The sequence below is a fragment of the Anomalospiza imberbis genome, chromosome 1 (genome assembly GCF_031753505.1).
Source record: "Anomalospiza imberbis isolate Cuckoo-Finch-1a 21T00152 chromosome 1, ASM3175350v1, whole genome shotgun sequence".
Taxonomy (NCBI): domain Eukaryota; kingdom Metazoa; phylum Chordata; class Aves; order Passeriformes; family Viduidae; genus Anomalospiza; species Anomalospiza imberbis.
Genome location: NC_089681.1, coordinates 109,560,110 through 109,587,531, shown reverse-complemented (window position 1 = coordinate 109,587,531; position 27,422 = coordinate 109,560,110). Strand labels below are relative to the sequence as shown.

At 42.3% G+C, this 27,422-nt stretch overlaps 1 protein-coding gene across 1 annotated transcript in view; it reads left to right on the top strand.

The window, feature by feature from the left end:
• The window catches only part of SH3BP5 (SH3 domain binding protein 5), a 50,742-nt gene that overhangs the window by 5,262 nt on the left and 18,058 nt on the right, over window positions 1–27,422 (top strand). The window contains exons 3-4 of the mRNA XM_068205484.1: window positions 7,208–7,336; window positions 26,163–26,327. Coding sequence (XP_068061585.1) covers window positions 7,208–7,336; window positions 26,163–26,327 — 294 coding nt within the window. The remainder of the gene's footprint in view (window positions 1–7,207; window positions 7,337–26,162; window positions 26,328–27,422) is intronic.

Here is a 27,422-nt window from a genome sequence, read left to right as displayed (position 1 = left end):
GTTCTTGCTGTGCCTCAGGTCTGCATCTGCAAAATGGAAGTAATAATGCTGCATTACCCAGTGGAAAATTTTATGGGGCTGAATTCAGTAGAGGCTTCTAGGATTTTGAGATGGTACTGGCTTGGTGTAGCCACAGGAATGTCCTTGTTTGAGCAATGTAGAAAATACTGGTGTCTACTGCTTACAGAGGTGATAAAATGGGGAATTCTCTTTTAAGTTCACCAGCCTGCCACTTCTTTTAGTTTTGCTCTGAAACTGCCATATGATCTGTTTCTAAGTTGAACAGCCTGGGTTTTTTAATCTTTTAAAATAAGTTCTGCACCCATACTCCCCGTGAGAGCACGGGATATACATGCATGGCATGACTTTAACAGATACGTTGAAGTTGGCTACATCTATTCTTTTACTTGGAAGAATTACTCTTTTTTTGCTCTTTTGACCTGTCCTATTAAACACTGAAGAAATATCCTGACCTGCTGACGCTCTCTGCCTGTTCAGGAGTTGCAGAGCAGCTGAAGGGCACTGAGTGGCTCGTAGTTATATGTTGCGTTAATGTATTGCCTGTTAATGAATCTTTGATTAGACTTGATTTAAAATCCATAATGCTGCTCATCCTAAGTGCAACACTGAGCATTACTGACACAGCAGAAGGACGATAAGGATTCTCTAAGGGATTTAACACTTGGCTTCGCTTATGTCCCTGTTTATGTTTGAAGTGTCCGTGAAGGGCTGAGGGAAACGTCTTGCAGGGGAGATACAAGTGTGTTTTGGCCAAAGGCAAGAGGTTTTTTCCTGTTTATTGGAAGTGCATCTCCATCTGAACTCGCATCAGGAGCTGTGAATGTACTTAACAAATGTGCATGATTTGTCTGTCCAGCCAGCTCACAAACAGCTTGGACTGGCTCTGAAAGTACAACTCAGATGTAACAAATTAACCCGGGGACCCTCTGGCAGCTTTGCGGGAGGGGAAATGCAGCACATACCATTAAAGTTACCACTGGAATCCCAGCTATCCCAAATGTGGTTTTTGTTAGAGAGAGTTTTTTGTGTTGCTGGAGCTATGAGCTTGCCAGTGTTTGTTCCTGGGAGATAGTGCGCAGGAAAACTGGAGCTGAACGGTGCTGCTTTCAGCCATGCTCCTGATCAGAGGGCCTGCTTGGGATCCTTCTTGTGTGCCTACCTAGATCCTTTAGTCCTGATCTGCAAGACTTTGTCTTACTTTTAGTCCTGGATAAAGGTCACCCTGGGTTGTTGGATAAAAGGAAAGGCGTTTATTAGCTGTGGTACTCTCTCACTTGTGAGCCTTGTCAGCAATTGAGCCCCTCTCAGAAGGGGAAGGGCTTTCTGTTGTGGTTTAACCCCAGCTGGCTGCTAAGCATGACACAGCCTCTGGCTCTCTCCTCCAGTGGGTTGGGAGGGAGAACCAGAAGAGTAGAAGTGAGAAAACCCATGGGTTGAGGTAAAGGCAGTTAAGTAAAGCAAAAGCTGCACACACAAGCAAAGCAAAACAAGGAATTAATTCTCTGCTTCCCACTGGCAGGCAGATATTCACCAGTTATTTAGAATTGCTTCTTACTTCTTCACTAAAATACTTGGTTGTAGGAAAAAAAAAAAACTTGAGCTGTTGACCCTGTCACACATAAAACATGTAAGTAGATTTAAAAGAAAAAATCTTCCATCTTTTGGGTTTTAGAAAGATGACCTCTCAGTGTCTGGATTCTGATTCTGAGCATGCCTGCTTGGCTTGGGGAAACGTCTATCTGTGGAAACATCCGCCACCTTATCAGTATCCCTGTGCAGCATTTTCCAGTGTCCACAAAAGAATGCAGAGATAAGGGCAAAGCAGCTCACTGGCTGGTGTTCCTGCTGGCTTTTGGAGGAGGATGTACATGGATGATGGATTCATCTAGCACTATCAGGACAAATGTTTCCACATTTCTTTATGATCTACTCGCTTCCATAGGAAATGGCTCTTGTGTGTGAAATGCTTGTTGTTTTGCCTTCTGCTTTCATCCAAGGATGAGTAAGGGAAGGCTTTTTCCTCTGCTGTGGCTCTGGAAAGACTTTGTCAACCAAGTGAGTCAAAGGGCTTTACTTGATTCATGTTCTTGATGTAAATACGTGTTTCCAGCCTGAGAAGAGGAAGGGTTAGGTGGAGAAATCTTGCTTTGGAAGGAGCACCCAATACCCTCCCATGCCTGCTTTGTTCTCTCTTCTTCTAAGATAATTAAAAACATTTGTAATAAAAAGTATTGGTAGTCTTAGTTTGTTACTGTCTGCAAGCAGGAGGTTAAAGCAATTTTCAGGTACTGATTTTTTTTAATTGTTCTTGGATAGCAAATTAGTAGCTGCCTTAAAAAAAAACAAACAAACCAAAGACTTTTCTTATCCCTTAAAAATTAAGACACTACTTATCCCCTTCCTTGCACTTTGTTTTTAAGGTAAGGTTGCCAGTCTGGCTTACTTGAACTACTTGGGTACCAAGGAGATATTAAAAGTATCTTTAACTGGTTTGATGCTTGAAGGTCATTTTCTGAGCACACCTTATGCATCTGTTTGATGTGGATGTATGATACTGATGCTGGTTTAGCTTGGAGATGAGCTTTTGGAGCTGGTAGGTCTTTGTAGCAGAGAAGATGGTTATGGATCCTGTCAGCCTCTTGGAAATAGATTAAGCCTGTCTCAGTCAGCAATTCCATTTCCATGCACCTCCCATGCTTGCCAGAGGTTCTGCACACCAGACAGGCAGAACGGTCATGAGACAACCTTTGTAAATGAAATTTAGATGTGCTTGGTACTAAGATGATTCAGGCAGGGTTGATATGTAAAGCTCATTTTAAAAATAAAATTGTTTGAAAATACATGTTTCATTTGATCGGCAGAAATAGTTATTTGCTTGTCATCTGGCATCTAACACCAGCTCATCACCATCACTCATGAGTGAGGAAACCAGGCATGTTTTTTTCCTCTGACAGGTGCTGTATAGGTTGAAAATTGTATTTTAGCTTTTTAGTTTCTTTTCCCCACATTTGAGAATGGATCTTCAAAATGCTGCTGTAAGGATGACCTGTCCTTAAGTGTGGTCCCTCTTTCTGGTGCTGTATCAAAAAGCTGCCCAGCAGCAAGTCACTGGAAACAAAGTCTGCTTTTAATAATGAACTATTGCAGCAAAACCATATAGGGGGTTGAGGTCTGGCATGCTCCTTAAGACAGTGCTAGTGAAATCTCTTTTGAAAGAAAAGTGCTAAGGATTTCCAGGAAGAAAGCTGATGAGCGTGGAGCTCTTGCAGCCATAGAACAAGATGTTGAAACATAAACTGCAGCTGTCCATGTGCTACACTAAGTGCTCTGCCTGTGTGTGTATGACAAACACCTAGCTAGTCAGAGTCTACTTGCTAAGGCTTTAATTTAAGTGAGAAGCTTCTCCTGCTACTTTTAAATTTTTTTTTTAACCTTGCAACACACATTGAGGATAAATGCCTTAATTGGCTTTTGTCCAACTTGGAAAAGGTTTATCATCATCTCATTTGAGCAAATAGAAGAGGAAAAAAGCATTGAAAGCTGACTGCTAACGTTTTCAATGTCACCTTTCTATTTCTAAAATCAGAAGCAAGGTGTTCTTAAAAATGATCCAGAAGATTAGGAGTGAGCAGAGGGGGAAACGCACTTTAAAAATTCCAGGGTGTTTGAAATGTCTCATGTCAATTGCATTGCTTCTGTTAGAGTCTGTGTATGTATTCAGTGCAGTGATGAGAAAAAATGTGTTTAAAAAAAAAAAAAAACCCGAACCACAGAAACTCACCCAGAAATGGTGAGAGTGACTCACATATTACCTAAGGCTGCTGTTATCAATGAATAGCATTCCTGCTGGAATGAATTATCTTTCAAGAAACTGAAATACAGAAACTAGAGATTGAGGACTGTGCTAGAAAATGTCTGTGGCATATGCTGCACTGTCTTGATTTTGCTCATGACAGCAAGTTGCAGGAATTGACATATTTTCCTTTCTCTATTATCCGTGTGTGCTAGATAAAGATCTAAATGAAGCAAGAGTTTGGCAGTTAAATAGTAACACTTGCACGGAGGGGCAAATCACACCCAAGGATTTGTTTAGTAGCTTGAAAGTGTCATGGTTGTCTTTCTAACATGGATGTAGGACTTACCCTGTGCTGGGGACCACGAGTGAGCTGCAGTGATGTGCTGTTCTGAGCCTCTTAAGTTTTTGATGTGTCCTTACAGAAATCAGCATTAGGAGGATTTATAGCTTTGAACTACTTCACATGTGGGTCGAAGTGTCTCACTGACAGTACCGTGGGAGGCCAGACATAAAGCAGTGAATTAAATCAATTCCCCAGTTACTGCCTTGACCACAGGCCCATTCATTTCCATGAGCAACAGATGTGCTTCTCATGTCCCATAAGGAGTAAGTGCACCAAGCCCAGTCCTACTGACGGGTGCAATTGCCTTGGTGCTTCTGACCTCCCCATTTTCACATGAAGTGTAAAAATAGCTGCTGCACCTGTAGTTCTTACTCAGACTTGCCCAGGATTACCTGCCAGGGGAGTTTTGTGCTGTCCCAAGGGTGATGCCTTTTGCAGGTGCTCTGCCAGCATGTGGCAGGGCCCACACCCCGGACCCAGGAGCGTGGCTGAGTGCTTGCAGGAGGGAGCTGTGCCCCGGCACTTTGGGCTGAGGAGGCTGGGTGGTGTGAAGGCACTGGGTTCCCACAGGAGCACACACACAATGTGGGATTGTTTGCTTTTGTAGTGTAGTTGGGGCTGGTGGAGAGTAAAAGTGCTGTGTGTAGGGCTGCAGAGGGCGTGGGTTTGGCATCCCACCTCAGAGACCTCTGCATCCTGCTGCTGGGTCTGAAGGGGATGGCTGGAAACCTTTGGAAGGGGGACTTATCCCAGCAGAGAATTGAGCATCAGCTTGTTCTGTCATGCAGGTATTGGAGCCTGCAGGCTTGTGTTCCTGACAGTCAGGAGCCTGAGAATAAATGTCACTTAAAATAAGTTGTGATGGATGATACAAAGTTCTGGGGTGTTTTGGTTTTCATTATTGTTCTTCACTGCAAGAGTGAGTGTGGTCAGACCTAAATTAAGCCTTAAAAGAAGAACCAAGAACCAGTCATCTTTGGAGGAAAATGATAAACTGGAATTTCACACCAGTGTGTTCTTCAGCTGAAGCTTCGTATTCTGTGTAACAGACTACTGTGTGGATGGGAGTTTGCTCATGGGCAAATGTCTGTTTCACCATTTGTAAGACCTGTGCTTCAGGCAGCAGTTGGAGGAGCACTTGGAGTTCAGTAATTTGTATCTGCTTCGGAGTTAAAGGGAGATGAATGGGTACAGAAGTTGCTGTTAATTTGACTGCTTTGTTCATAGTGTCCTTTGTTTTCTTTTCTTTTTTTTTTTTTTTTTTTTTAACTCCAAGTGGGGACTAGTCATCTTTTTCCTGTGGGATAAGACTGTATATAATTATTACATGAGTAAATTTGGGGTAGGTCTCCAAGCACCGATTTGTAGTGATGATTTCTTTGTTCCAGGTGCTTATCTTACAAACATGGGAACTGAATCTTTTGGATAAATCACTGCATAGGGATTTTTTTACTTAAACTATTTGCTTTGCCAAACTAATATCCTTAAATGCAGCTGTCACAAAGAGAGTGAAAAGAAATCTTCCGGCTCGTTCATTTAGAAATGAGCTTTTAATTCTGTTCCTACAATTGCAAAGAATTTTTCTCTTTGTTAAATATACTTCAGTACTTAATATTTTTCTTGCAATATAGTCATCATGCTTGAAGTATTTTTTCAGTTACTTACGAAACTCATTTTGAGCAGTGAACCATGTATGGTCCAGTAATTTAATTGGAAATATTCAAATTCTTCTCACTGAGAAAATCATTGACTCAATAAATATTGTTTTAATGATACATTTCAGGCTTTCACTGAGAAATGAGATTATTGACTGGATTTGAGTTAATGAAATAATAAGTTAATGTCCATTTAATTCTCCATTTTTGACCTTGTTACCCATTTAAATAATTCCTTAAAATAAATTGGAGCACCAAAGCTATTTGCCCTGGACTAAGATAATGCTGATGCTGGTTCAAGTTTTACATTACACCAAAAAGGAAGCAAAGAAGCTTTTACAGAAGTGTATTGCTTTTTCTGTAAAAACTGATATATTGTTGCATTTTTTTCCACTTCTGAAAGCATAGTGGCAGCTTGGAATGTATTTTAAATCTTCCAGTGAATAAGCAGTTTTGCATTCTAGAAATCATCAACAATAATGGCAAAACCCTCCTGAATTAGGGCACTTCAAGCCAGCTGTTTCCTGATTATCAACATGTCACTTCAGCAGTCTGCATAAATGTTGCACTCTAATTAGAGTTACAAGCCTTGTTGAGAGCTCACATGGCTCTTCCTCTTCATCTCCTTAAATCCTGGGCCAGGTCCCAGCCTGAATTTGCATCAATCTGCAATAATTTCATGTATTTAGAGTCTGTGGTGGATTCTGAGATTGCAATCAGAATCACTTGGCTTACATGTGTGGTAATTTTAGTGGAGCAGAGAAAATATTTCAGTTGCTTTAACTAGTCATGTAAGGAGCACAACACATCCTGTTTGGAAATAGCTGGATTTTTTAAATATAGAAAATATTAACAGTGAAGTGGAATGTAGGTGTCCTTCTCCATTGATAGAAACCATAGCTGAAGAGATGGGCTTTCTATGCCAATTCTAGCTGATTTGCCAGCCTGCTGTGGGGGGTTGGCCTGCCTGCTAGCACCGTTCTAGCTTTATGTATGCAAGACGTCTTTGCCATTGAAGTCCCTCTCAGAGCTTGTTACACTGCTGTTTGCCTCCTCACAGAGTGAGTAATTTACAAACAATACTTCTCTGAGGAACCCTGCCAGAGGTAACATCTAGAACAGGCTGTTGTAGGCTTTATATAAAAGCTGTCACTGAAAGACAGCTTTCACTGAAAGATTTGGTGTCTAGAATGCCAGCTTTAGGATTTGGCTCTAGGTTCCAGGGTTTCTCTGCTGAAAAATTCTTAGTCCAAGTGCCAGTAACTCTTTTGAATGTGTCAGCTCCTGTGTGAATCTGAAGAGGAACCTGAAGGTAGAAGTAAACAGGTAGAAATAATTTTTAAAGCTCTAATCTGCCTTTATCCTTTCTTCCCTTCCTGCAATGTTTTGAAGGATGCACGCCAGAAGTTCCGCTCTGTGCTGGTCGAGGCAACAGTAAAACTGGATGAGCTGGTAAAGAAGATTGGAAAAGCTGTAGAAGACTCTAAACCTTACTGGGAAGCTCGGAGGGTGGCCAGGCAGGTAAGAACTTTCTGCCTTATAAGCTTTTGGTGGTAGCTGGAGGGCACGCACCGATGGTGTTGCTTTCCTGCTATTAATAACATCCTAAACATATGCACTTGGCTGACACTGGGCTGTGTCTTCAGTTGCATGTCAGCCATGGGAATTGATGGCAAAATGGATTTCTTCACAGCCACAGCTGCACATGCTCTTCAAACCCAGAACAGCTACAGCAGACACAATAGCAAAAGACTAGCTCTCTTCTCTCCTTCTAAATGGCCTTTCAGAGCTCTCTCCTATCAGTAGTTGTACTTATTTGAAAATACAGTGTAGACTTTGTGTATGGGGTTTTTCTTCTTAAAGCAAAATGCTCAGCAGCTAAATGGCTGCAGCTGGAAGCTTCAGGGAAAAAGGCTGGAGTGGGGCAGGGTTTGGTGCTGATTGGGTTGTGCTGAAGTAGGAACGTGCTAAATGTGTCTCTAAAGTGTTTTGGTTTAGGGACAAACTGAGCTCGCTTTCTCTGTCATCAGGGTCCTGACTACTGCTTGATTATTGCTAGGCCTGTGTAGCTCATGGAGGGATGAGGTGTGGAAGACAGACCTGCTGGATGAAGAGAAAGCCAGAAAGCTTGTGAGATGTCAGGCAGCATCTCATGCTATGGAAGAAGCTGCTGAGAGTTGAGTGTGTGGTGGCTTAGGCAGTGCATCTGCTGGGTGTTTGTGGTGGTGGGGCTTGCTGGTGGGTGAGACTTTTTGGTTTTTTCCCCAAGGGAAGCATGTTCCTGGTTGGTATTTCTGTTTTCTCTTGAGGTAGGAAGAGGCAGGAAGAACTGCTACTTCTGTGCTTGGCTGGAAGGATGTGTGGGGTGGCATCTGTGGCTGGGTAGCTGGGATGTGATTGTGTTCAAGGGGAGAGTGAGAGATGGGGTGGCATGTGTGAAATACATTAAAACTGCAGAAGGATTTTGTTCATAAAAATAGGTAGAGAGTTGAGAAAAGTAGAGTAGGTGTGTGCCAGGAGGCCGAGAGTAAACTCTCAGAGTAAGAGAAGAGGAGGGAAGAGAATGTATCCTCAGAACAGCACACAAGAAAGGCATGAACAAGCTTCATTGCCTTGAAAGTTGGTGAAGCAGGAGCTGGGTTGATGGGATGTGGCATACAAGATAATATGTGACTATGTTGATGCTTTAAATTGCATAGCATTGTTTGGAGCCATTGTCTCAGAGGATGGGGATGAGCTGTAAGGGCTATTAGGCTTCATCCTGCAGACTAGAAGCAGTGTGACAAATAGGTAAACTCTGCCCTGCTTGCTGTGCTCTGAAGTATCTACCTCTCATCTGTAACTGCTCTGAAACCCTGCTCATGAGGACTATAGTGTGTGCTTGAGATAAACCAGTGGTGAGCTACAGAAGTTAGTAATTGTGTAAGCTAGTATGTGCAATTTGGAGGAACAATCCCTGCAACCCTGCCTTGAGCATGATCTTATACTTCTATTGCTATAAATAGCTGGGTAAGGCACAGCATGCCTTCAAGAGTTACACTTGGAAAAGTTCATGGTAGAAGCACACACTTTGCGGTACAAAAAAAACCCCAAAAAAACCATCAAAAGATCAATTGACTTGGAGGTTTGTAACATCACAAACTTAGAGCAGTGAACTTTGCCCTCTGCCCTGAAGCTGGCAGCAGATTATGTTCTGGAAATGGAATTTTGTATTGTTATGTCTCTGCTACCCCTGAAATTCATTCAGTCATTCTGGTTCAAAGGTACTTTGGAAGTCCACTAAGAAACCCAAGCTCCTGAAGGTCCTTAAATTAGTAGAATCACTGCTCCAGTAGTAGGCTTGTTAGGGGGAACCGTATTTTTCTTCCAGTCTGTTCTGTCACTAGCTAGATTTAAATGCTATTTATCCCAGATCTGTTTATTTGCTACACATTTGTTCATGTTTTAATTCCTTGATAGCATTTTATTTTAAAGTGGGGCTGCCCTTCTAGCCACTCATTTCACTTTTTTTCATTTTGTTTAATGGATCTGATCATGGAACAGAGTTCCCACTTTGTATCTGCTCAGCAAAGAGAGACAGAAGATGGGCTCTGGTTTCCCTTTTGCCCTTTGTCTAGTAATATCTTAAAATGGAAAATGTGAGGGCAAAGAGGAATGCAAGCATTGAACAATGGTGAATCTATCTGGAAGCTGGGAGATTTGAAAGATTGGTGCCAATAATCAGTAAAGCATCTGCCTAAAGAGTTTTTCTAGTTTTAATTTAATCTAGAAAAGTTCCACTTAACTAGGAGCAAATCCACTATGATAAAGTATGGAGAAGGGGTGAATAGGTAGGGAAATGTGAAACTGGAGGAATGTACCAGAGTACTAACATGGTTAGGTGCCAGTTTGCATTTCTTTTTTTACTTTGATTTGCAAAACTGTAGAGAAATCATGGGAAGAGCTTGTTTTTTATTTAAATTATTAACATCATCTGGCCTATGAAGAATTGTGTTCCTCCTTCTGTCTTTACACTTTTATTTTAGAGCCATTAGGCTGCATCCAAAAATATAGGTACAAGGTTTTGGAGCCTGAAACAGCTTTAATTAAACAATAAGGGAAAACTGGGTGACTCTACTGGAAAGAGAAAGGGAAGTGTAAATTACTGTTTGTTGTTCTCACTAAAGGGAAGTAAAACTATGACCTTGTAAATTTTAAGCCTTTTGGAAATACAGAATTGCATAATTAATGACTCTTAGTTTGGCAGAAATGCAGGAGTTTTCCAGAGTTACTTGGGTTTAAGATGTCAGCTGCAGGGTAAGTTGCCTGATGCAAGCTGTAGTAAGTCACATTGAGGAGTTTGCTTTCACATGGCACCAGCACAAGTCTCTTCTGGAAATGTGTTTCATCTATTAAGATAAAACCCACTAAAAAGGTGTGAGGGCAGTGATGTGGGGCCACCAAAAACCAGGTCACCGACTAAAGTATAACACTGGAGAAGCTTTAGGATCTTGAGCCCTTTTGTCTACTCACCCTTATCCTGATCTTGTGCAATCCTGTGTTGGCATAAGATAGGGAATTTAAAACAAATTAGCTCTTCTGTACAAAAGTCCTGTAGGATCTTGCTTGTGGAATGTTTGCCAAGAGAGCCATGGCTTGGCCTATCTCAGGGTGAAACTTTGCTTCACCAGAACATTGGTCCCTTAGTGTTACGATCTGAGTACTTTGCCCTCTGAAATGGTGGCCCAGGGAGTCAGGATGCTGTCTGTTGGTACCAAAGCAGTAATATTTGGCTTTTGCTGAGACTCAAGTGAGATCTAGCTAATATTCATGTAACTTCTGCCAAGACAGAACTGTTGTGATTCCTCATTTGGTACAGCAGTGGGCCTTTTCTGTTGATTGCAGACACCACCTTACTGTTTTGGAGCATTTTGATTCCAATTTGTTGTTTAATTAAATTGCGAAGGACTTGTGCTGTGAGAGCATTTTTTGTTTGGCATATTGTCTTTTCATGTTGTTCTTTAACTTATGCCGTAATGCCCATGTTCAGTGGAAGAACCTTGGTAGAGGATTGTGCCTGTACACAAGCAATGCCCACATTGCAGCAATATGAAATTCCTGTAATCCAGAAGGTGACTCAGGTTCTAAATGTTCAGAAAATCAAGCTTCACATGTTTGTTTGGTTTGGATGGTGGTTTATTCTTTTTCCTTTTTTTTTTTTTTTTCCACTAGTAGCTGCTTCCATAGTTGTCTAGTCAAAGAATTAGATTTCTCTTACCCAAAGCTAATGGGGAAGGAGGGTGAAGTTGCCAGGAAACATTAATAATGTAAACAGAAGTCCTGAGCCTCTGAGGTAAAGAGTGTCTTAAGCCACTGTTGACTTAACATTTTGCAGGGCTGGGGCTGGAAAGTGCCTATGCAATGGTGTTCACAGTAGTGTCTGAGCAAGTGACAGCCCTGGTGACAGGATGCTGTGCAAAAGCAAGTGTGGTCTAATGCATAAATCACTGGGCTGGCAGGAGCTGATTTTGTGCTGCTGCATGGCACAGATGAATGACTTCATGTCTCTCAGTTCCCATGTAAAATGAAGCTGTCATGCTGCTGTGAAGCTGAGTTCATTAAGGGAAGTAAAAGCACTTTGGGGTCACTGGGTGAGAGGTGTCATTAAAACACTGCTGTCCATACATTATCACTTGTGAACCCATAGACAGATTGAACAGGAGACATGCCTTTCTGCTTTGCTTCTGCTAGAAAAAGGATCTGATAAAAGTGTATTCTCACCCCTACAAATAAAACAATCCATGCATTTTTAGTGACCCTAACCTGACTAAAAGCCCTGGGAGTATTGCTTTTAACTGAGTTTCAGCATTTTTTGGTTTGTTTTTGGTTCTTTTTTGTTGGTTGGTTTTTGTTTGGTGGTGGGCTGGTTTGGTTTGGTTTTGTGGCAGGGTGAGAGGTTATATTTCAGTAGCTCAGATTAGGAGTTGGCAAGGATGCTTTGCTCAGCTTTAGTTCTGAGCCTGTTTGGGAGAGACATAATTTTGCTTTGTGATATTCCCTTCACCCCTCTGCCCCCCTGCCTCATTTAGCTTTTACAAAAAAGTGTCAGAAAACTTGCTTCAGGCAAAAACAGGTGAAAGATCCATGCTAGGTTGTACCTCTCTGTATGTCTCAGTAAAGGACCCACCTGTACCATGTGTTCATACGGCAATATGTTGGAGGATATGCATGTTCTGCTTCTGCTTGGGTCAGTCTTCCTAGGTTTTACAACTATTTTTTTTTTTATGATGTTGGTGTACTTAAGGAGCACTCTTTTATCTGAAAAGGCTTGGAAAGACCTGCTGGAATGACTATTTACAGTGGTTCTCCTCTCTTGTCTTCTCAATGGAAGCTCCATTGATGTCCAGGCATATACCCAAGAAGAAGTGCAGTTGATAGACAAGTAGGGACAGCTGTCCCATCCTGTTCACTGCAGCTCTTTATATTGTAGAGCTCCTTTCTCTCACCTCACTGATCTTTTGCTCATGTAATATTTTATAACTGGATTGCCACATCTGTGTGAAGAAATCAGCTGGGAGAATAAAGAATTATTAGAGGTGAGCTTTCAGATATTCAGATCCTTCACCTCCATTCTGCTTGCCTTCGCAGAACTTAGGGGAGCCCAGTTACCACTGGGAAATTATTTCCTCTCACAAATGTGAGTTCTGATGTGATTCAATGAATTCTTTCATTCAGAGTGAATCAGGATGAAAAGTAGCTGCTGTAATCTTGCAGAACAGGAATGGAGGAGGAACTGAGCCACTTGGTGGTGAAGGTGGGAGGGGTGTAAGCAGATAAGAGCACACCTACCTAGCTGGAAGAGTCTTCCTCAGCAGATGAGACTGATATCCTTCTTTGTAGAGATCAAGCCAGTAAATGAGCAAAACTTTCTGAGGTGGCCACTGTATTCTAAGTGTACATTGGCTTCTAAGTGTATAGCTTGAGATGTCTGAAAGTAGTGTGGCAAGTGTGGAAAGTTACAGATGGTAACTTCCTTAGCTCAGGAAAATAAAGCTTTTTAAATTCATGTAACTTGGAGGTTCAAAACTGCCGAACATCCTTAAAGATGAATTAGGAACTGGAAATCGTGGTCTTGCCAGTGTCAATTCCCACAGCACCCAAGTTTTCTATCCAAATTCATTCAGAGAGTGAGAGCTAATGGGATCACAGCACCAGCTGGCTCTGCTGGGAAAAGGAGGGCAGCATTGAGTGTGGATGACAGCTCCTGGGTCCAGTTCCAACAGTGGTAGATAACCAGGTCTTTCCCTATGGTTCCTAGACACTAAATGTGTTATCCATCTGTATATTGACTTCCCATGTCATAAGGATCTCCTTCTCCATCCTGCTTTTAGGAGCTGAAGTTCTGATGCTTGTGTTTAGGACAACAAGGAGTTAAGACTGATTTGTCTAATCTGGTAAGCCTATCTTGGCAAAAAAAAAAAAATAGGTGGAGGGAGAAGGAACTTAAGAAGCAAAAATTAAATGTCAGCAGAACTGTGACAGACTTGCATTCCTGTTTGGAGACTTGCCACGGAGCTAGTAAAAAGCAAAATTATTGGCACAGTTACAGTGAAACAACCAGCTGACCTTTCCTGGCTGATGGAGTGTTTCTGGTTAACTGTTCATAAACCAAATAACTATCATGTGGATTCACATTTTGAAAGGAAGGTATACAGAGACTTGAAAATAAACTTTGACAAACCTTCTGCAAATTCTCCCAACAGTTTAAGGAAAAAAACAAATGCCCAGAGCACTGGACTGCTTTCTGTGGCTATAGTTCAGTGCTGTTATTGTTAAGTAATCATGCAATCATGAAATGGTTTGGGTTAGAAGGGACCTTAAATATCAATAAGTTCCAGCCCTCCTGCCATGGGCATAGGTGCCACCCATTAGACCAGGTTGCTCAATACCCAAGCCATCCTGTCCTTGAACACTTCCAGGGATGGGGCATCCACAGCTGCTCTGGGCAACCTGTTACAGTGCCTCAGTACTCTCTGAGTAAATAATTTCTTCCTAACATGTAATCTGAATCTCTCCCCTTTTAGTTTAAAACTGTTCCCCTTGTCTGATCACTAGGACTTTTTTTTTAATTTTGTATTGTTTGTATTTTGGATGGATGTTGCTGCTGTGGCCTTTTACAATGACCAGTCTAGGCTGGCAGTGTAGGTTGTTTGTGCCTTGCCTGTGCTGTTTGCCCTTTTAACTGAGGATGCTGTATTGCAGCTGCCCTGATGGGTCTCAGGGAGCCTCTTGGCAGTGGGAGATGGGAGGGAATGATGCGTGGATTAGGAAGGTAGGGTGTATGGTGTGAGAAACTTCTCTCCCTGGGTCTGTAAATCAACCATATGGAAATGGCTGTGATTTTTAGATTACTTGGTGGAGAGGCAGGGGAGCAGCTCCCTTCCTGAACTGGGACTTTGCTCCCAACCTGTCTGGGATGGAGGCTGATGTGATGGCCTCGGCTGGCGCTGTGGCAGGCCAGGCACAGGAGGGAGGCAGGCAGCAGCCCAAGCCTTGCCGGGAAGCAGATGACTGGTGTGCTCTGAAGGGAAAAGAGACATGGAACTTGCTGTGTGAGCAATCGGGAGCTCAGTGCTGTGAAGAAATGGTAAAGGAATGAAACGTAGGTGAGCTGTGCAAGAAGTGCCTGAAAGTATGAAGCATTGAGGCTGTGTGTTGTACCTATTTGCCTATGAAGTTTTGTGTGTCCTTTTTACCTTTTTGCTCCCTATGGGCCTGCTCTAGGTCTGAACCCCTTCTTCCCACCAATGTTTTTGGTCTTTTTATTACAAAACACATCATTAAATCTTGGGGAAACCGTGTAGATGTGACGTCAGTCCTGTGGTGAAATGTGGAGTTCCCACAGCTGTGGTCCCAAAGGGAGTTCTCACTGTATTAGTCTCCCTTCCCACACGATGTATGGCTGGCAGTGGGGCTGAAGAGGGCAAAAGGCAAGCAAGGGAATCTGTAACTTTGTTATTGAGGGTGAGGAGTCACTTCCTGGACTTTCACCAGGGAATCACTGAATTTTGTAAGCTTTTTCTAAAGCAGGATGTACTTTGGATTCAGTCAAGCAAAGTGTGCTCTCCTGTCACGTTTGCCCAGTTGGGATCTGAAACCCCGTGAGCAGCGTGTGGGAGTCACTGCCATCAGTGCTCAGTGTCTCACTGCTGCTGCACAGAGCTTGTGCTTGGTGTGCTCTGTTTGTTCCCCTTGAATGCTTAGAACTTGAAAACTGCATTTTAAGTCTGGAATCATGGTTCTGTTGCATTTTCCTTCAGGCCAAAGTAGCAACAAAGCCTAGGAAGCAAGGAACTCGGGGTCACTTACCTGTGTCAACAAGCTAGGTTTTGCCTGGCTGATTTATTAACAGTACTTACTTAAAGCCTGACTTAATGTAACTTTTGTGTTCTGGTTCTGTCACCTGGTTGAACAGTGTGGTATTGGAGTGTGTCAAACTGGGTGTCCTTAAAGTGTCGAGAAGATGACAGATGTTGCCTGGTTGGCTTGGGAAGGTTATGCCAAAGATCTGATCTTTGAAGGAAAGCTCCTTAATGTGTTTGTCTTCCCATCAACATTACTAATAGGACAGTAGGTTAATGTGGCTGGCAGGTTTTTACCCTCTTAATCTGTCCCGTGTTTGGGAGCACTTACAACTGCTACATCCCAGATGAACAGAAAAAAAATCCTTACCTGATTCAAATTTAGTGCTCTGTTGCTTTTATTTCCTGCAGAAGAGGTGGCATCTGTGACAATATCATCTGCAAGTACAATGTTCCTGGCACATTTGGATAGTGGGAACTAATTTTAACCACTTGCTTGTTGAAATACCTGTGTCAGTAAGTTCTCTGTATGTGCATGTCCCTCTCTAAAAGTTAGATCACCTGTATCTCTCTGAGCCTCTGTGCCTCAGTGAATGGGTCTAGTTATTTTGGGTTGGTATTCATACACCCTACATTGCTGGTTTGTGTGAGCACTATTCTGTTGAAGGATGGTTGTTGAAGCTATTGAAAAAAAAAACTGTTTTGTTATTATTTGCTGATGTGCCTTGGAGGGCTCCATCATGTAAATTTGTTGACTGTGCACTCTGAATTAGACGTTCTTCCCTCTTCTGCTTTTCTTTGCAGAAGTAGAAGAAAATACTGTATAATATGTTTTGAAGAATTTATCTAGGAGAGATGAAAAAATTTACTCTATTTTGGTGTCTTTCTCCCACTTTCTCCAGCCCTACAAAGCCTCCATCAGTTCTCAGCCATAGTGGATGGCAGTAGATCAAAGCCAGATAGCTGTTCAACCTGCTCTCCATTAATTGTTGGGAATCAAATGATGTAATTATTTTTCCTACCTTTAAGAGTGTGGGTTTTTTTTTCTTTACTTTAAGTTGTGAAATACTTAAAGTATTGTGCAAGTAGGTCTGAAGTAATGGAATACTGGGTTCAGTTGATGTGGAAATACCCTCAGTTCTCTGGAGTAACAAGGAGAAGGCTGGTGCAGAAAAACTTGGGTTTTTTTGATAGATGTCAGCTGATTTAGGCAGAAAGAAGTGATATAGGTGATCTAGCTATTATGTTTAGCCACAGATACAATAACAGATGCTGGAACTGGCAGGAAGGTGTAAGCAGCTCTCAAAGAGTGCTGGAATGTGAAAATAGAACAGAATCCCTTTTTTCCTCTGCTCTTGTATGAAGATTTGAGTGACGTAATTTTGCATCCTCTTCAATTTGGAAAACCCTGAGAGATTGGGTTGTGCATTCCTTTGTGTGACTGTAGCACTTACACAGCTATTGCCAGAACACTGATCTACAGGAAAAAAAAAAATTAAAGGAAAGGTTGCTTTGCTTTGTTGTCTCTCACCATTTTCTCCCGTGATTTTTTTTTCCTGGCCTCTAGTAAAGTCTGTTTCAAGAGATTGTAAACTCCAGACAGGATAATCTGTTAAAAATAGTATTTGGCATTTCAGCCTGGGTGGCTTGAGGTCAGGGCGATATCCTGTGTACCTGTTTTCTGTGATAATTGCTCAGGGATGACTTCTGAAGGCAGCACAAGTCTTGCAACTTTGGGGAATTTTTTCAGCCAACCAAGTGTTTATTGTGTACAGTGGTCTAAATAGGTGGGAGTTTATTTTGGAGTGATAAATACTCATGCTAAGGTCTGCTGCCAAAACAGATGTAATATGGATGTTGGTTACTGCCTTGTGGATGGGTTTCATTATGACTTCTAGTAAAACAGTATGAATAATTTTGGAGCTTTTGTCTGTTCTTGCTGGAAAAGATTATCTGAAGATTCTAATTTCTGTATTAGGAAATTAGCATGTGGGAATGGCTCTCCATTGACTTAGTTTCTGTAAGAAATACATCCCAATTGCAGCAAACAAAAAGTTGTACTATTCAACAAGAAATTTTGCTACCAGGATGTGGGAGAAATGTCTGCCTCTTTTAGCTGTGTCTGCTTCTGGTGGTTATTTGTTTTTTGTTTTGTTGTTGTTGTTTGGTTTGTCTTGGTAGGTTCTTTTAATTTGGTGAAGTGTGCTAATGGCTTGTTCTCAAAGGAGGATTTTATTGCTGTGAAGTGAAATTGACATATTCCCTATTCCTGCTGCTACCTAGACTATTTCCTTCAAGGAATGGACTTAGCCCTTCATTAGTCCAGGACACCGCCTGCAACTTTTTTGGTTAAGTGAAGCAAGCCTGTTATTCACCTGTGCTATGGAGCTGTCTAGGAAATTTGACTAGGAAAAAAATGTTGAAGGGTCAATAGTTATCTTCAACATGTCCCTTAGGAGAATGACTATCTAAAAAGTATCTGTGAGCATGCAAAGGCAGACAAGGTCAGCCTAGAACTTTCTTCCAGAGCGTATTCCTGGTATTGAGGACAGGCTGGTGGGTGTGGGGCTTTCTGGGAACTGGGAGAACATGTCCAGAACAGCCCATCAGCCAGGTGAAACTCCTACCCACATGCCTTGTCTTTGCTTATGCCAGTATGAATGCACAAGATGCGCTTTCAGAACCAGGCTGCCAATTCCTTGCCAGCACTCTGGAAACTTCCACTTAAAAACATTTACTGCTTTGGTGGTGATTGCATGAGACAAGGATCCAGTGTTTCTCCTGAACATACCTGTTACATCTGTGTGTGAATGTTGATTATCTTGGATAATTAGAAAAAGCCACTAATGCTGGCGGTATACCTCTTCCAGGGTGTATTCATGGGAGTTGTTCCTTGCTTCTATATTTATTCCAGCAAAGCAGGCTGCTGCCAGGTGCAGATGAGCATGTAGAGCCTCTGGAAACCAGCTGTAAGCCCTGGACTTGCTGACTCACTGCCTAAGCTCTCAGAATGCAGGTGCATAGGGCAGGGAGGATTTATCTCGGTGTTTTTCTCTCTTAATAAGATCTTTTACCTTTGAGATCAAAACCTGGACATATTCTATCATCCTCTCTTCCAGAAAGCAGCAGCTTAATAATTTTGGCCACAGACAATTGCACAACTAGCAAGCAGATGGCAGTGAATGCCCAAGAAGGCTGTGCCTGGATGGTATTAGACTGAACCATTTGTCATGTTCTGGTGCCACAGACTTGTTAATTAATGTTAGTAACTCCAAGCGCACCAGCATCTCTCAACAACCACATGAAAAACAAAGGAGGGGCAAAGAAGGCTTGGGGTAATGTCTCCCATGCAATCTCTGCTCCCAAGTGAGCATCACCTTCCTGTTCCTGTAAGGCAAGGAGCTACATCAATTAAAACCAGCAAGGAAACCAGCAGGTTTCAGATGACTGACTGCACAGTGGCAGTGATCAGAGGGGCTCGTGGCTCGATCAGCTCCTTGCCCTCATTTCACAAGATCCTGGTTACAACCTAGATGGGAGCTGCCAGAGAGCTGAGAAGGCCTGGCAGCTGATTGTTCAGTCCGGTCCAACGCTGGCCTTAACAGTGTTCAAGGGAACTGTGTGTTCAGATATTTTCTTTATTTCTTTCCACAGCTCCTAAAGAAGGGAGGTGGGATTCTGTCTTTGAGGAGTCCAGCTGTCTGCATGCTGGTAATAGAAGCAGCTAATGAATGAGGTCTTGGTTGTGCCCTGAACCTTCTTGGTCTTGGAACACACCCGTGATCCTGTCTTGAAGGAGTTACACATACCACCTAACTTTAGCACAGAGCTAGATATCTCTTGAAGCATGCTTTGTAGGTCTGCTCTTATTTCCTGAGCCTTTTTATAGACTACATAGGAATGTAACACACAACCAAGAGTTGGGTCAGTTCTACAACAATTTGGCTGTTAGAAGAGAAGGGGTGGATGCATGTAGGGGACCAAAATGCCCAGCACAAGAATAAAACACCTAATCAAAAGCAGAAACTAAGCTTCACATAGTTTTAGTGTTCCATAGACATTTCACTAGTTATGCAGTGAAGGGAGGAAATGGTTTGTGTTTCACAAAACTCTAGCAGGGATTGTTTTCACATTTTCCTCCCCTCTGCCTTCTCCATCCAGTTAAAAATCTTTCAATCTGCTTTTGAAAAAACAAATTCTAGCTCATGTTCAATTGTATAGCTTTATAATAAACTGCTTAAAGAACACAAGAGTATTTCAGACTCTTGAGAGACTATATTTTTTGATGTAAACAGTCATCATAGATCATATAGCTCAGGGCTTGTAGATCTGTCAAAATGAAATCACTCCCAAGGTCTTGGATTTTAGAAGTTGTTTATAAAAGTATGGCTAGGAGGGGTTTCTGGGATGTTTTTACTACTTTTCAGTTCTGGTTTGGATCAGAGTTTTTAGGCTGTAGGGAGAGCGGCAAGGAAGGTCATGGTCCTTAAAAAAAGCAAAAAGAACCCTTACACCCCCCTCCCCCCCAGCTGCACCACTAGTCTGTTTGTTTAGGAAAATAAATGCATCTGAGTATCTAGGAGAATATTCAGCATCACTGCAAAGTTTTTTGCAAAAATGTTCTTCAGATTTTGAGAAACTAGGAAAAATATGATGGTATTTGATAGAAATACTGGTTGTACAGGACCTTTGGAGGTCATCAGATCCCAGCTTTCTGCTGAAAGCAGAACTGTCACGTTGCTGGATTGCATCAGCCATGGTTTTGCCAAGTCTTCAAGATTGCCAGAGATGGGGATTTGGAACTTCTCTGTGTAACCTGTCTGCAGGATTGGCCAGCCATGGCCCTCTTAGTGTAGCCTAGGATGTGGTTTGCATTACTCCCAGTGAGACTGTACCTTCTCAGCCTGACACCTGTTGTAATGTGCAGGTCCTTTTAGACGGAGCTGACCGTGGGATTGTTCCACCCCAAGTGTAGGACTCCACAGGTCTCCTTGTTGTAAAGTGTCTCTTGGCCCAGTCAAGTTTCCCAAGGTCCATCTAGGCTGAGGTTCTGCCTTTTCAGCCACCTCCTGACTTAGTGTCATTCGCAGATTTGCCATGGATGGAGCTGTGCTAGTGCCAAGGTTGTTTGTTTAGTTGTTGAGCATTATGAGCCCTTGTGCTGACATCTGGGCTGCTGCTCTTGTTCCTTCCTGCCAACTGAATTAAAACAGGTTGGGGAAAACTGAAGCTGAAATAGCAGCACTCAGTGGCTGGTTACTGTGAGCGGTGCGGCGAGCACTCAAGTGCCTTCACCTTGGGGGCTTCTGAATCACCAAATCTGCCGCAGTGCCGCGTAAGATGGGGATGCTGTGGTCAATGAGTGGTGATCCTGCTGTCCTCATTCCTGCCAGAAGCTTGCAGACTGCCCTGGTGCAGTCCCTGCAGTCAGAGGGATCCCTGAAGACAGGCAGTGCTACAGCAGCTCTGGTGGGCGATTGACAGAGTAAAGTTCCTGTTTCAAAACGTGTTCCCTGTTGTACTTTGCACAGCAAATTAACGTGGGATGTTGGTACAAGAAGGAAAGGAGGCCAGAACGAAAACATCTGCAACTTGATTCCTTCTGAAGAGTGGGACTGGAACACAGTTAATCATTATCTATTTGCTAGTAAGCAAGTACATGTTTGCAGGTGGCAATTAAACTATTGTTTAAAAGATTAATGGGTGGGAGAAACATTGGTTTCACAGTACCAAACAAGTGCCTTCTAGAGCAACGGCCTTGGGCCAGCACGTGGTGTGCTGGTGCCTTGTTCTGACAAGCACAGCTGTGTGTTCCCTTCACGTTCCAGCCTATGGTGATTTCATAAACAGAAATTGTTCATGTGTTTCATTGGCAGTAACTCAGAGGTGCTGAAATAAAGTGGATGTCGAGGTCTTGGCAGTGCAGGATGGGATAGATTCACTTGTATAAATGAGAAGCCAATTTTGAAAATAGATGATCTTTGCTGACTGATGTTTTTAGTGGGAAAATTTCTAGTTGTGCTGTGATGCCCTTTTCATTAATTATCAATACTTGAGATCTGGCCTCTGGTGAGGCTGCCCAAGGGGAGAAATTCTGCATAGGCTTGTCTCCACAAAATGAGCCCTCTGCATCTATTTGGGGAAGCCTGGCTGGGCTGTTAGCTGTGTGCAGGTGTGTTCAAGTGTCAGAGGCTGAGCAGTGCCTACCAGGATACATTAGACATTGGCTAACCTCAGAGGAATGCTATAGCTGTGTGGTACCATGTTTCAGTGTCAGTGATACTGTGCAGAAACAAAAACACAAATCAGAGATGAGATGAAATGGAGATATGTCATAGGTTCAAGATATATATGGGAGGGTGGGAAAAATCTTCTATTAGCAGCTGGGCAAGATCTTGGCTACAAAGAGGGTTTGGGTCAATAGAAGCTAATGTGGACTGATCAGAAAATTGTATTTCATAATTAAAAGAATGCACAGTTTTCTGCTCTGAGAGTGGACAAGCAGATGTCTGTATGATGCTGCCAGTTCCAGGAGGACTACATTTAAAAAGTGCCTGGTTTTGTTTTCTTCTTTTAGCTTGCCATGGGCTAGCGCTTTTTTAATTTCTAGCTGACAACATAATCTGTCTGTTGTGCTTGGTTCCCTTCTGTGCAAGGCCCTGTGTAGGCTAAGCAGAGGACTGCCCATCGGGGTGCAGCTTTTATCCCTCAAAAGGGATTTGTCAGGACTGAGCATCTTTCAGCAATATATTAATAGCTTGCAGTTATGAACCCTGCCAGCACCCCTTTAATTTGACATAATTTATTTTCTAAGCTGACATGTTTTATACCACAGTGCACGATTTGCTTCTGTGAGTGCTGCTACTGCACGTCACTTCTGAGTCTGTGGGAGCTGCCTGGGAAGTTCAGGGCTGTGCCTGTCAGAGCCAGGGAGATCAGGGAGGTGGATGAGCTGGTGAGAGGAGGTGGAGGTCACATGTGCAGAACAGCATAGGGTGGATAGTGGTGTAAGAGAGCTCTTGGCCATGAGGAGGGGGCTGAGTGGGCAGAGCAGGATTTCTGGATGTGCTGCTGGTTGTAGGGAAGGGATGTACTGTTAAGGGAGATGTGTTTGTAGCTGGTTGCTTATAGAAGACAGAGTGGCAGGAAGAGTTGATGCTCTGTGTGGACAGCATGTGACAGATGTGATGTGACAGTGGGATTCTCCCTAGCTTCAATCTCTGTGGCTGCCTAATCATGTTTCTTTAGAACTCCCATTTTATATTTTACACTGATGCAGGAAAGATCTGCAGTGGTGAAGACATTGAATTGAATTTCCTGGCAGAAAGCACTGATCATGAACCACAATAAGCTGTGTCACCATGGCAGTGGGAGCTGGAGCATAGGTCCCCCAGTTCCCAAGGTGTCAGGACTTGCTTATTTTCAAAAAGAGGCTTCACTGGACTGGCTCTTCTGACTACAATGAAAGAGATCCTCACTTCTGTATTGGGTAGACTCCATCAAGCACCAGTGATATGGATGACAGGCAGAAAGTTGACATCCTACTTGACTCCAACCTCCTTCAGCAGTTTCTGTCCTCATCCCTAGTACATTTTCTCTCGTTCTACCCCAAGGCTAAACCTCTCTCAACTCAAACACAAGTTTGTGATGAAAGACAACCTAATTTTCAGCCAGTCATTTGAATTTTGGATTTTAGTCTTGGGAGAAACAGCCACTGTCTAAAGTGATAAAGTTTGTGTGCAATATAAGGAGGCTGGATGGAGAGGCGAGCTCCTGCTGGTTTCTCTGTGGTTTTAAAAGCACATAAAGAACATGGCTACTCTCTTTTCCAACGGAGTGACCTGTGGGCTTAGGACTGAGAGCAACCCCTTGGTGATGGTGCAGAACAACTTGTACGTGCCAGAGGGAGTTTTAAATGAAGGCTAATTATTGGGTAACTGTACTAGAACACAGAAGAAAGTATTTGAGTATTCTTCTTCACATCGGCAAAGCCACAAACCTGTTGATGATTTTCTAATGACAAATGTATCCTTCTTTACCCTAGCTTTTTTTTTTCTTTCGCAGACTTTCAGTAAGCTGCTTAAAGTAAAGACTGTAGACTGACTTTAGATAACTGTTGAAGCTAAATTGCTATTTGGACGAACTGTGTTGCTCAGAAACAAAACAGTGTTTCCAAATTGCCACTGCAGAGCAATATGCAACAAATGCAGCTGGGAGGGAGTGTTTAGGTATGGTTTTGTTTCAGTTTTCCGTTTACCCATACAGTTAGAGGGCATGAATCGGAATGGACTATGGGCCTAGAGTTGTCGGCCTGCCTGTTAACAGCTCCAGCTGCCAGTGTTCTACGGGTCCAGGTGCAAGCAGAAATCTAACTGAATTGTAAATTTGGCTTCTGGTTTTTTATCATAAAGACAAATTTCCTGTTTTAGAGTCAATTGTCCGTTAAGGCCTTCATCAGAAGAGCTACTAGTACTGCAAGCTACCACTAAATGTTGTTTTCCATGGGGATTAAGTATCTCAGCTCCTAATGCTCTGCAGGCTTTTTGCTGGCTTAGATCTTGATCCCTGACCCAGGTATGTGTGCCAACAGAAACTTTCAAGTGCTGATGCATTACGGTGAGAAAACTGTACTTCTGTGCTTGCATTGCCCCTGGGATCTGGTTGTACTGAATTTCGAAAGCAGTTGCTTGTTGAGGAGGTTCTGGCTGTGCTAGGAATGGGTCTCCAGTCTGGTTTTGTCTGTTTGCAACTCATTTCTCACGTGGGCAGGCCTCCTCGTGCAGCAGGGCAGCCAAGGAGCTGAAGCTGCCTTCACAGCCTTATTGCTGGAAACTACTGGGACTTGGCTCCCTCTTACAGAGTCTCCCATGAAAACTGGTCTTACTCTTTCTCCAGACATCCTCAGCATTGTTCTGCAGTACTTGGTGCAGGCTCTTACTGGAGTCTTGCATTTTATTTGCATCCTGTCTTAAAATCCTATCTCAAACTACTTTTATGGGAAACTTTTGGCCTTTATTTGTATTTGATTCCTTTACTAGCATAAGTCTTACTTACTGGACAAAAAAAAAAAAAAGTTGTGAATTTTTAGAAAATTTAGTACATATTTTTGGGACTACCTTCAGAATTTTTGCTGTATTCAGGCTTTTTGCTGTATTCTTTGTTGGAAGCCCAGGCTGAGCCTTGTTTAAAGATCCTCGGGTTGCTTTTTTGTATTGGCGAATTTTTGTACTTGCTGGGTATCATGGTTTAGGTTAGTTAGTGGCTAAATAAAAATATTCTATAGTTAGGCTTATTCTGAATTTATAAAGTGTGTTATACATTTTGAAACAGGCAGCTGGTGACTGGGGTGATGAGGAGATGTAACATGTGGGGTTTTTTTTCAGAGAGAAGAGATCATGTTGGCATTGAACTTGTACCAGGATGCTGTGTATCCACTAACCTTGGCCAAAGGATCTGTGCTGCCTTGTAATATGCAGTTCTGCATGGAAATTAACACTTTAGTCCCCTGGCTCTTCACAAAGGCTGTAGGCAGGGTGATATGGTGTAAACTGCCTGAAAACAGCAAAGGGCATGGTTGGATGAACTTCTCTGTGGAAAACGTCACCAGCCACTTCAGAAGGAAATGCATCAGGGACCTTGGCTGGAAGGAAATTACTGCTCTGATTGTGATGACTTTGATTTCCCTCTGTAGCTACTAAGTGAAGGACCTCTGACACATAATTCCTATTTTTGCTTGGTTACCTTGGGGTGAAGTACCTCCATGTGAGAGAGGAAAGGAAGTAAGAAGAGCTTGCTGCTATTTCAGGACATGGAGAGGGAAACTTAGTGTGCTTTGTTTCCTTTTGAGACTTATGTTTAAATTATGAGTCCATCTCCCCTGCCATGGGGCAGAGAGGGAGTGTTTTTTTCCATTGCTTTTACAAATAATTGTGGTGTCTCAAGTGTGGAGGTATTTGCAATTGGTGTTGAGGGGGTGTAGCCAGCTGTTTGCTGAAGAATGCACTGTTGTTCCACTTCTCTATCAGGAATTTTTAGCCACATCCCAAATGACCACCATTTCTTCATGCTAAAACTTCTTCCTTCAGTCGTAAAACTTTATTTTCCTCAGTGTAGTATTCTGTATGTCAGAGTCCTTTCTCATGTTTGATTCTCAGACTCCTTCTCTGTATATCATGATGCATAAAGTTTTATTCATTATTTTGTTCTGTCAGTCATGTCTGGTCAAAGACATTTTTCATTGGTATGGACTCGGTAATTCCAGTTTATATTTGAAAAAAATCATTGAACTGTAAATGAAAACTGTCTTCACAGTGCTGGATGCTCAATTAATTGTATGTGAGGTGTATATTGGAAGGGTTGTACTTCTGAGCAAAACAGCTCAAAAATACTCCTTTAAATAAAATCTATGAAATATATAATGGAGAAAAAATTCAGGTAAAGATTTTTTAAAAAAATTATTCTTGTGTCTGTGTGCTGGGGACTTACTGTACCAGTTGTGTACCAGCAATAGCAAAGTAAAAAACACCCAAAGAATTAAGTGGGCACCATCTCGGGGAACTTGTTTATTCTTTATAGCAAGGTAATAATTCCAGAATATTTCCTCAGCATGATTAATGGTGTATCAAATAAAAATCCACCCTGACTAAACTCAGGGAGTGCCATTCTCAGTGTATTCTTGACATGCCACAAGTTTGCTATTTCACTTTCTTTTGGTTTGTTTATCAGTGATTAAACCTGCATCATTTGGTATTATCTCTCAGCCAGATGCTTGTTTGAAGGCCATCAGCTACAAATTAAACTTCTTGGCAAATGACCTCTTTGGGTGGGAACTGCTGCTTCAGCAGCACTTGCTGCAGTGAAAAATACGTCATTTCAAGTAAGAGTCTAGGAAACAGTGATGCTGGTGTGGCTCTTTGTAAAAGTCTTGGGATTAGTGTCATAGATCTTCTAAATGTGATTGTGGGGGCTCCTTTGTCTCTAATCCCAGCCTTTATTTTTCCCTTTAGGCACAGCTGGAGGCTCAGAGGGCGACTCAGGACTTTCAGAGGGCCACTGAAGTGCTGCGTGCTGCAAAAGAGACCATTTCTCTCGCTGAGCAGAGGCTGCTGGAAGATGACAAGCGTCAGTTTGACTCTGCCTGGCAAGAGATGCTCAACCACGCTACTCAGAGGGTAATACAAACTTGCCCCAGCATCTGCCTTTTTCATACTTTGTGTTCCCCTGTGGTGTATGAGACCCAGTTTCTGAAAGACCAAATTTTCCTTTTGGTCCAGATACGTGACATGTAGGAAATGAAGCTATGAAAATGATGAAGCCTAAGGTTAAACGGTCTGGGCCTTGGCTGCTTCTGGGATAACTCTAGTTCTCTGTCTGGTGATGCTATAGTAGTGGAGTAGCTCTCTACAGAAAATAAAAAAAGTTATTACCATCTATTTTACAGGGATAAACAATGTCTTAAGTCATGTCTGCATTTGGAATTGTGCCAGAATAATTGCATGGTGATGCCTATTCCTGAATATGTGTGCTATGGGAGTGTTTACCCTGGCAAAACAGGGATATGTTCCAGTTTTAGTATAACCTGTTCTTAGTAGGGACTAAATTGAACTAGTCACTTTGCTTCAGAAATGTGTGTTTGAATGTGGAATTACTCAAAATAGTATGTTGCATTTTAAGCCTTCATGCTGCTTTATCCTGAATTAACTTTGGAATTTAGACAAGGTCTTGCCTCCTTTATAAAGTTTTTTTTAAACCTACAGAAGAGATGTACTAAGAAAGAAAGACAGTATTCTTTCTAGCAGATGTCATGAAGAATTTTCCTGTCATTTGTCTTCTCTCTGTTAAAATAAACCTTTCTGCTTTTTTTTTTTAACATAAAAGAACCAAAAATCCAAGTTAAAAGCCTTTGTTCTGTTATTTCCTTAATATGCCAGTGAAGCTGAATTTGCTATTCCAAACATGCTATCATGCCATACAATGCCCATATTGTCTTGCAGTCCTCACTGCAACAGTTGCTCTCTTCTGTTGCAGAAGCTTCTCAGTCATAAGAAAGCCTCAATTTCAGAGTGAATTTTAAAATCCAGCTGCCTGATGAAGAAACAGGGAACAGAAAGGATGTTGGCTGTGTGTAGGGGAGAGAGGGAAAACCTGGTATATATTAATGAGAAAATGAACTCCAGGGTACTGTTTTGTGTTATTGTCCCTGTTATAATTTGGTATTTGCAGATGTGGTGACCTCTGTGTTTACACACTTTGCTGTGTGTGTGCCA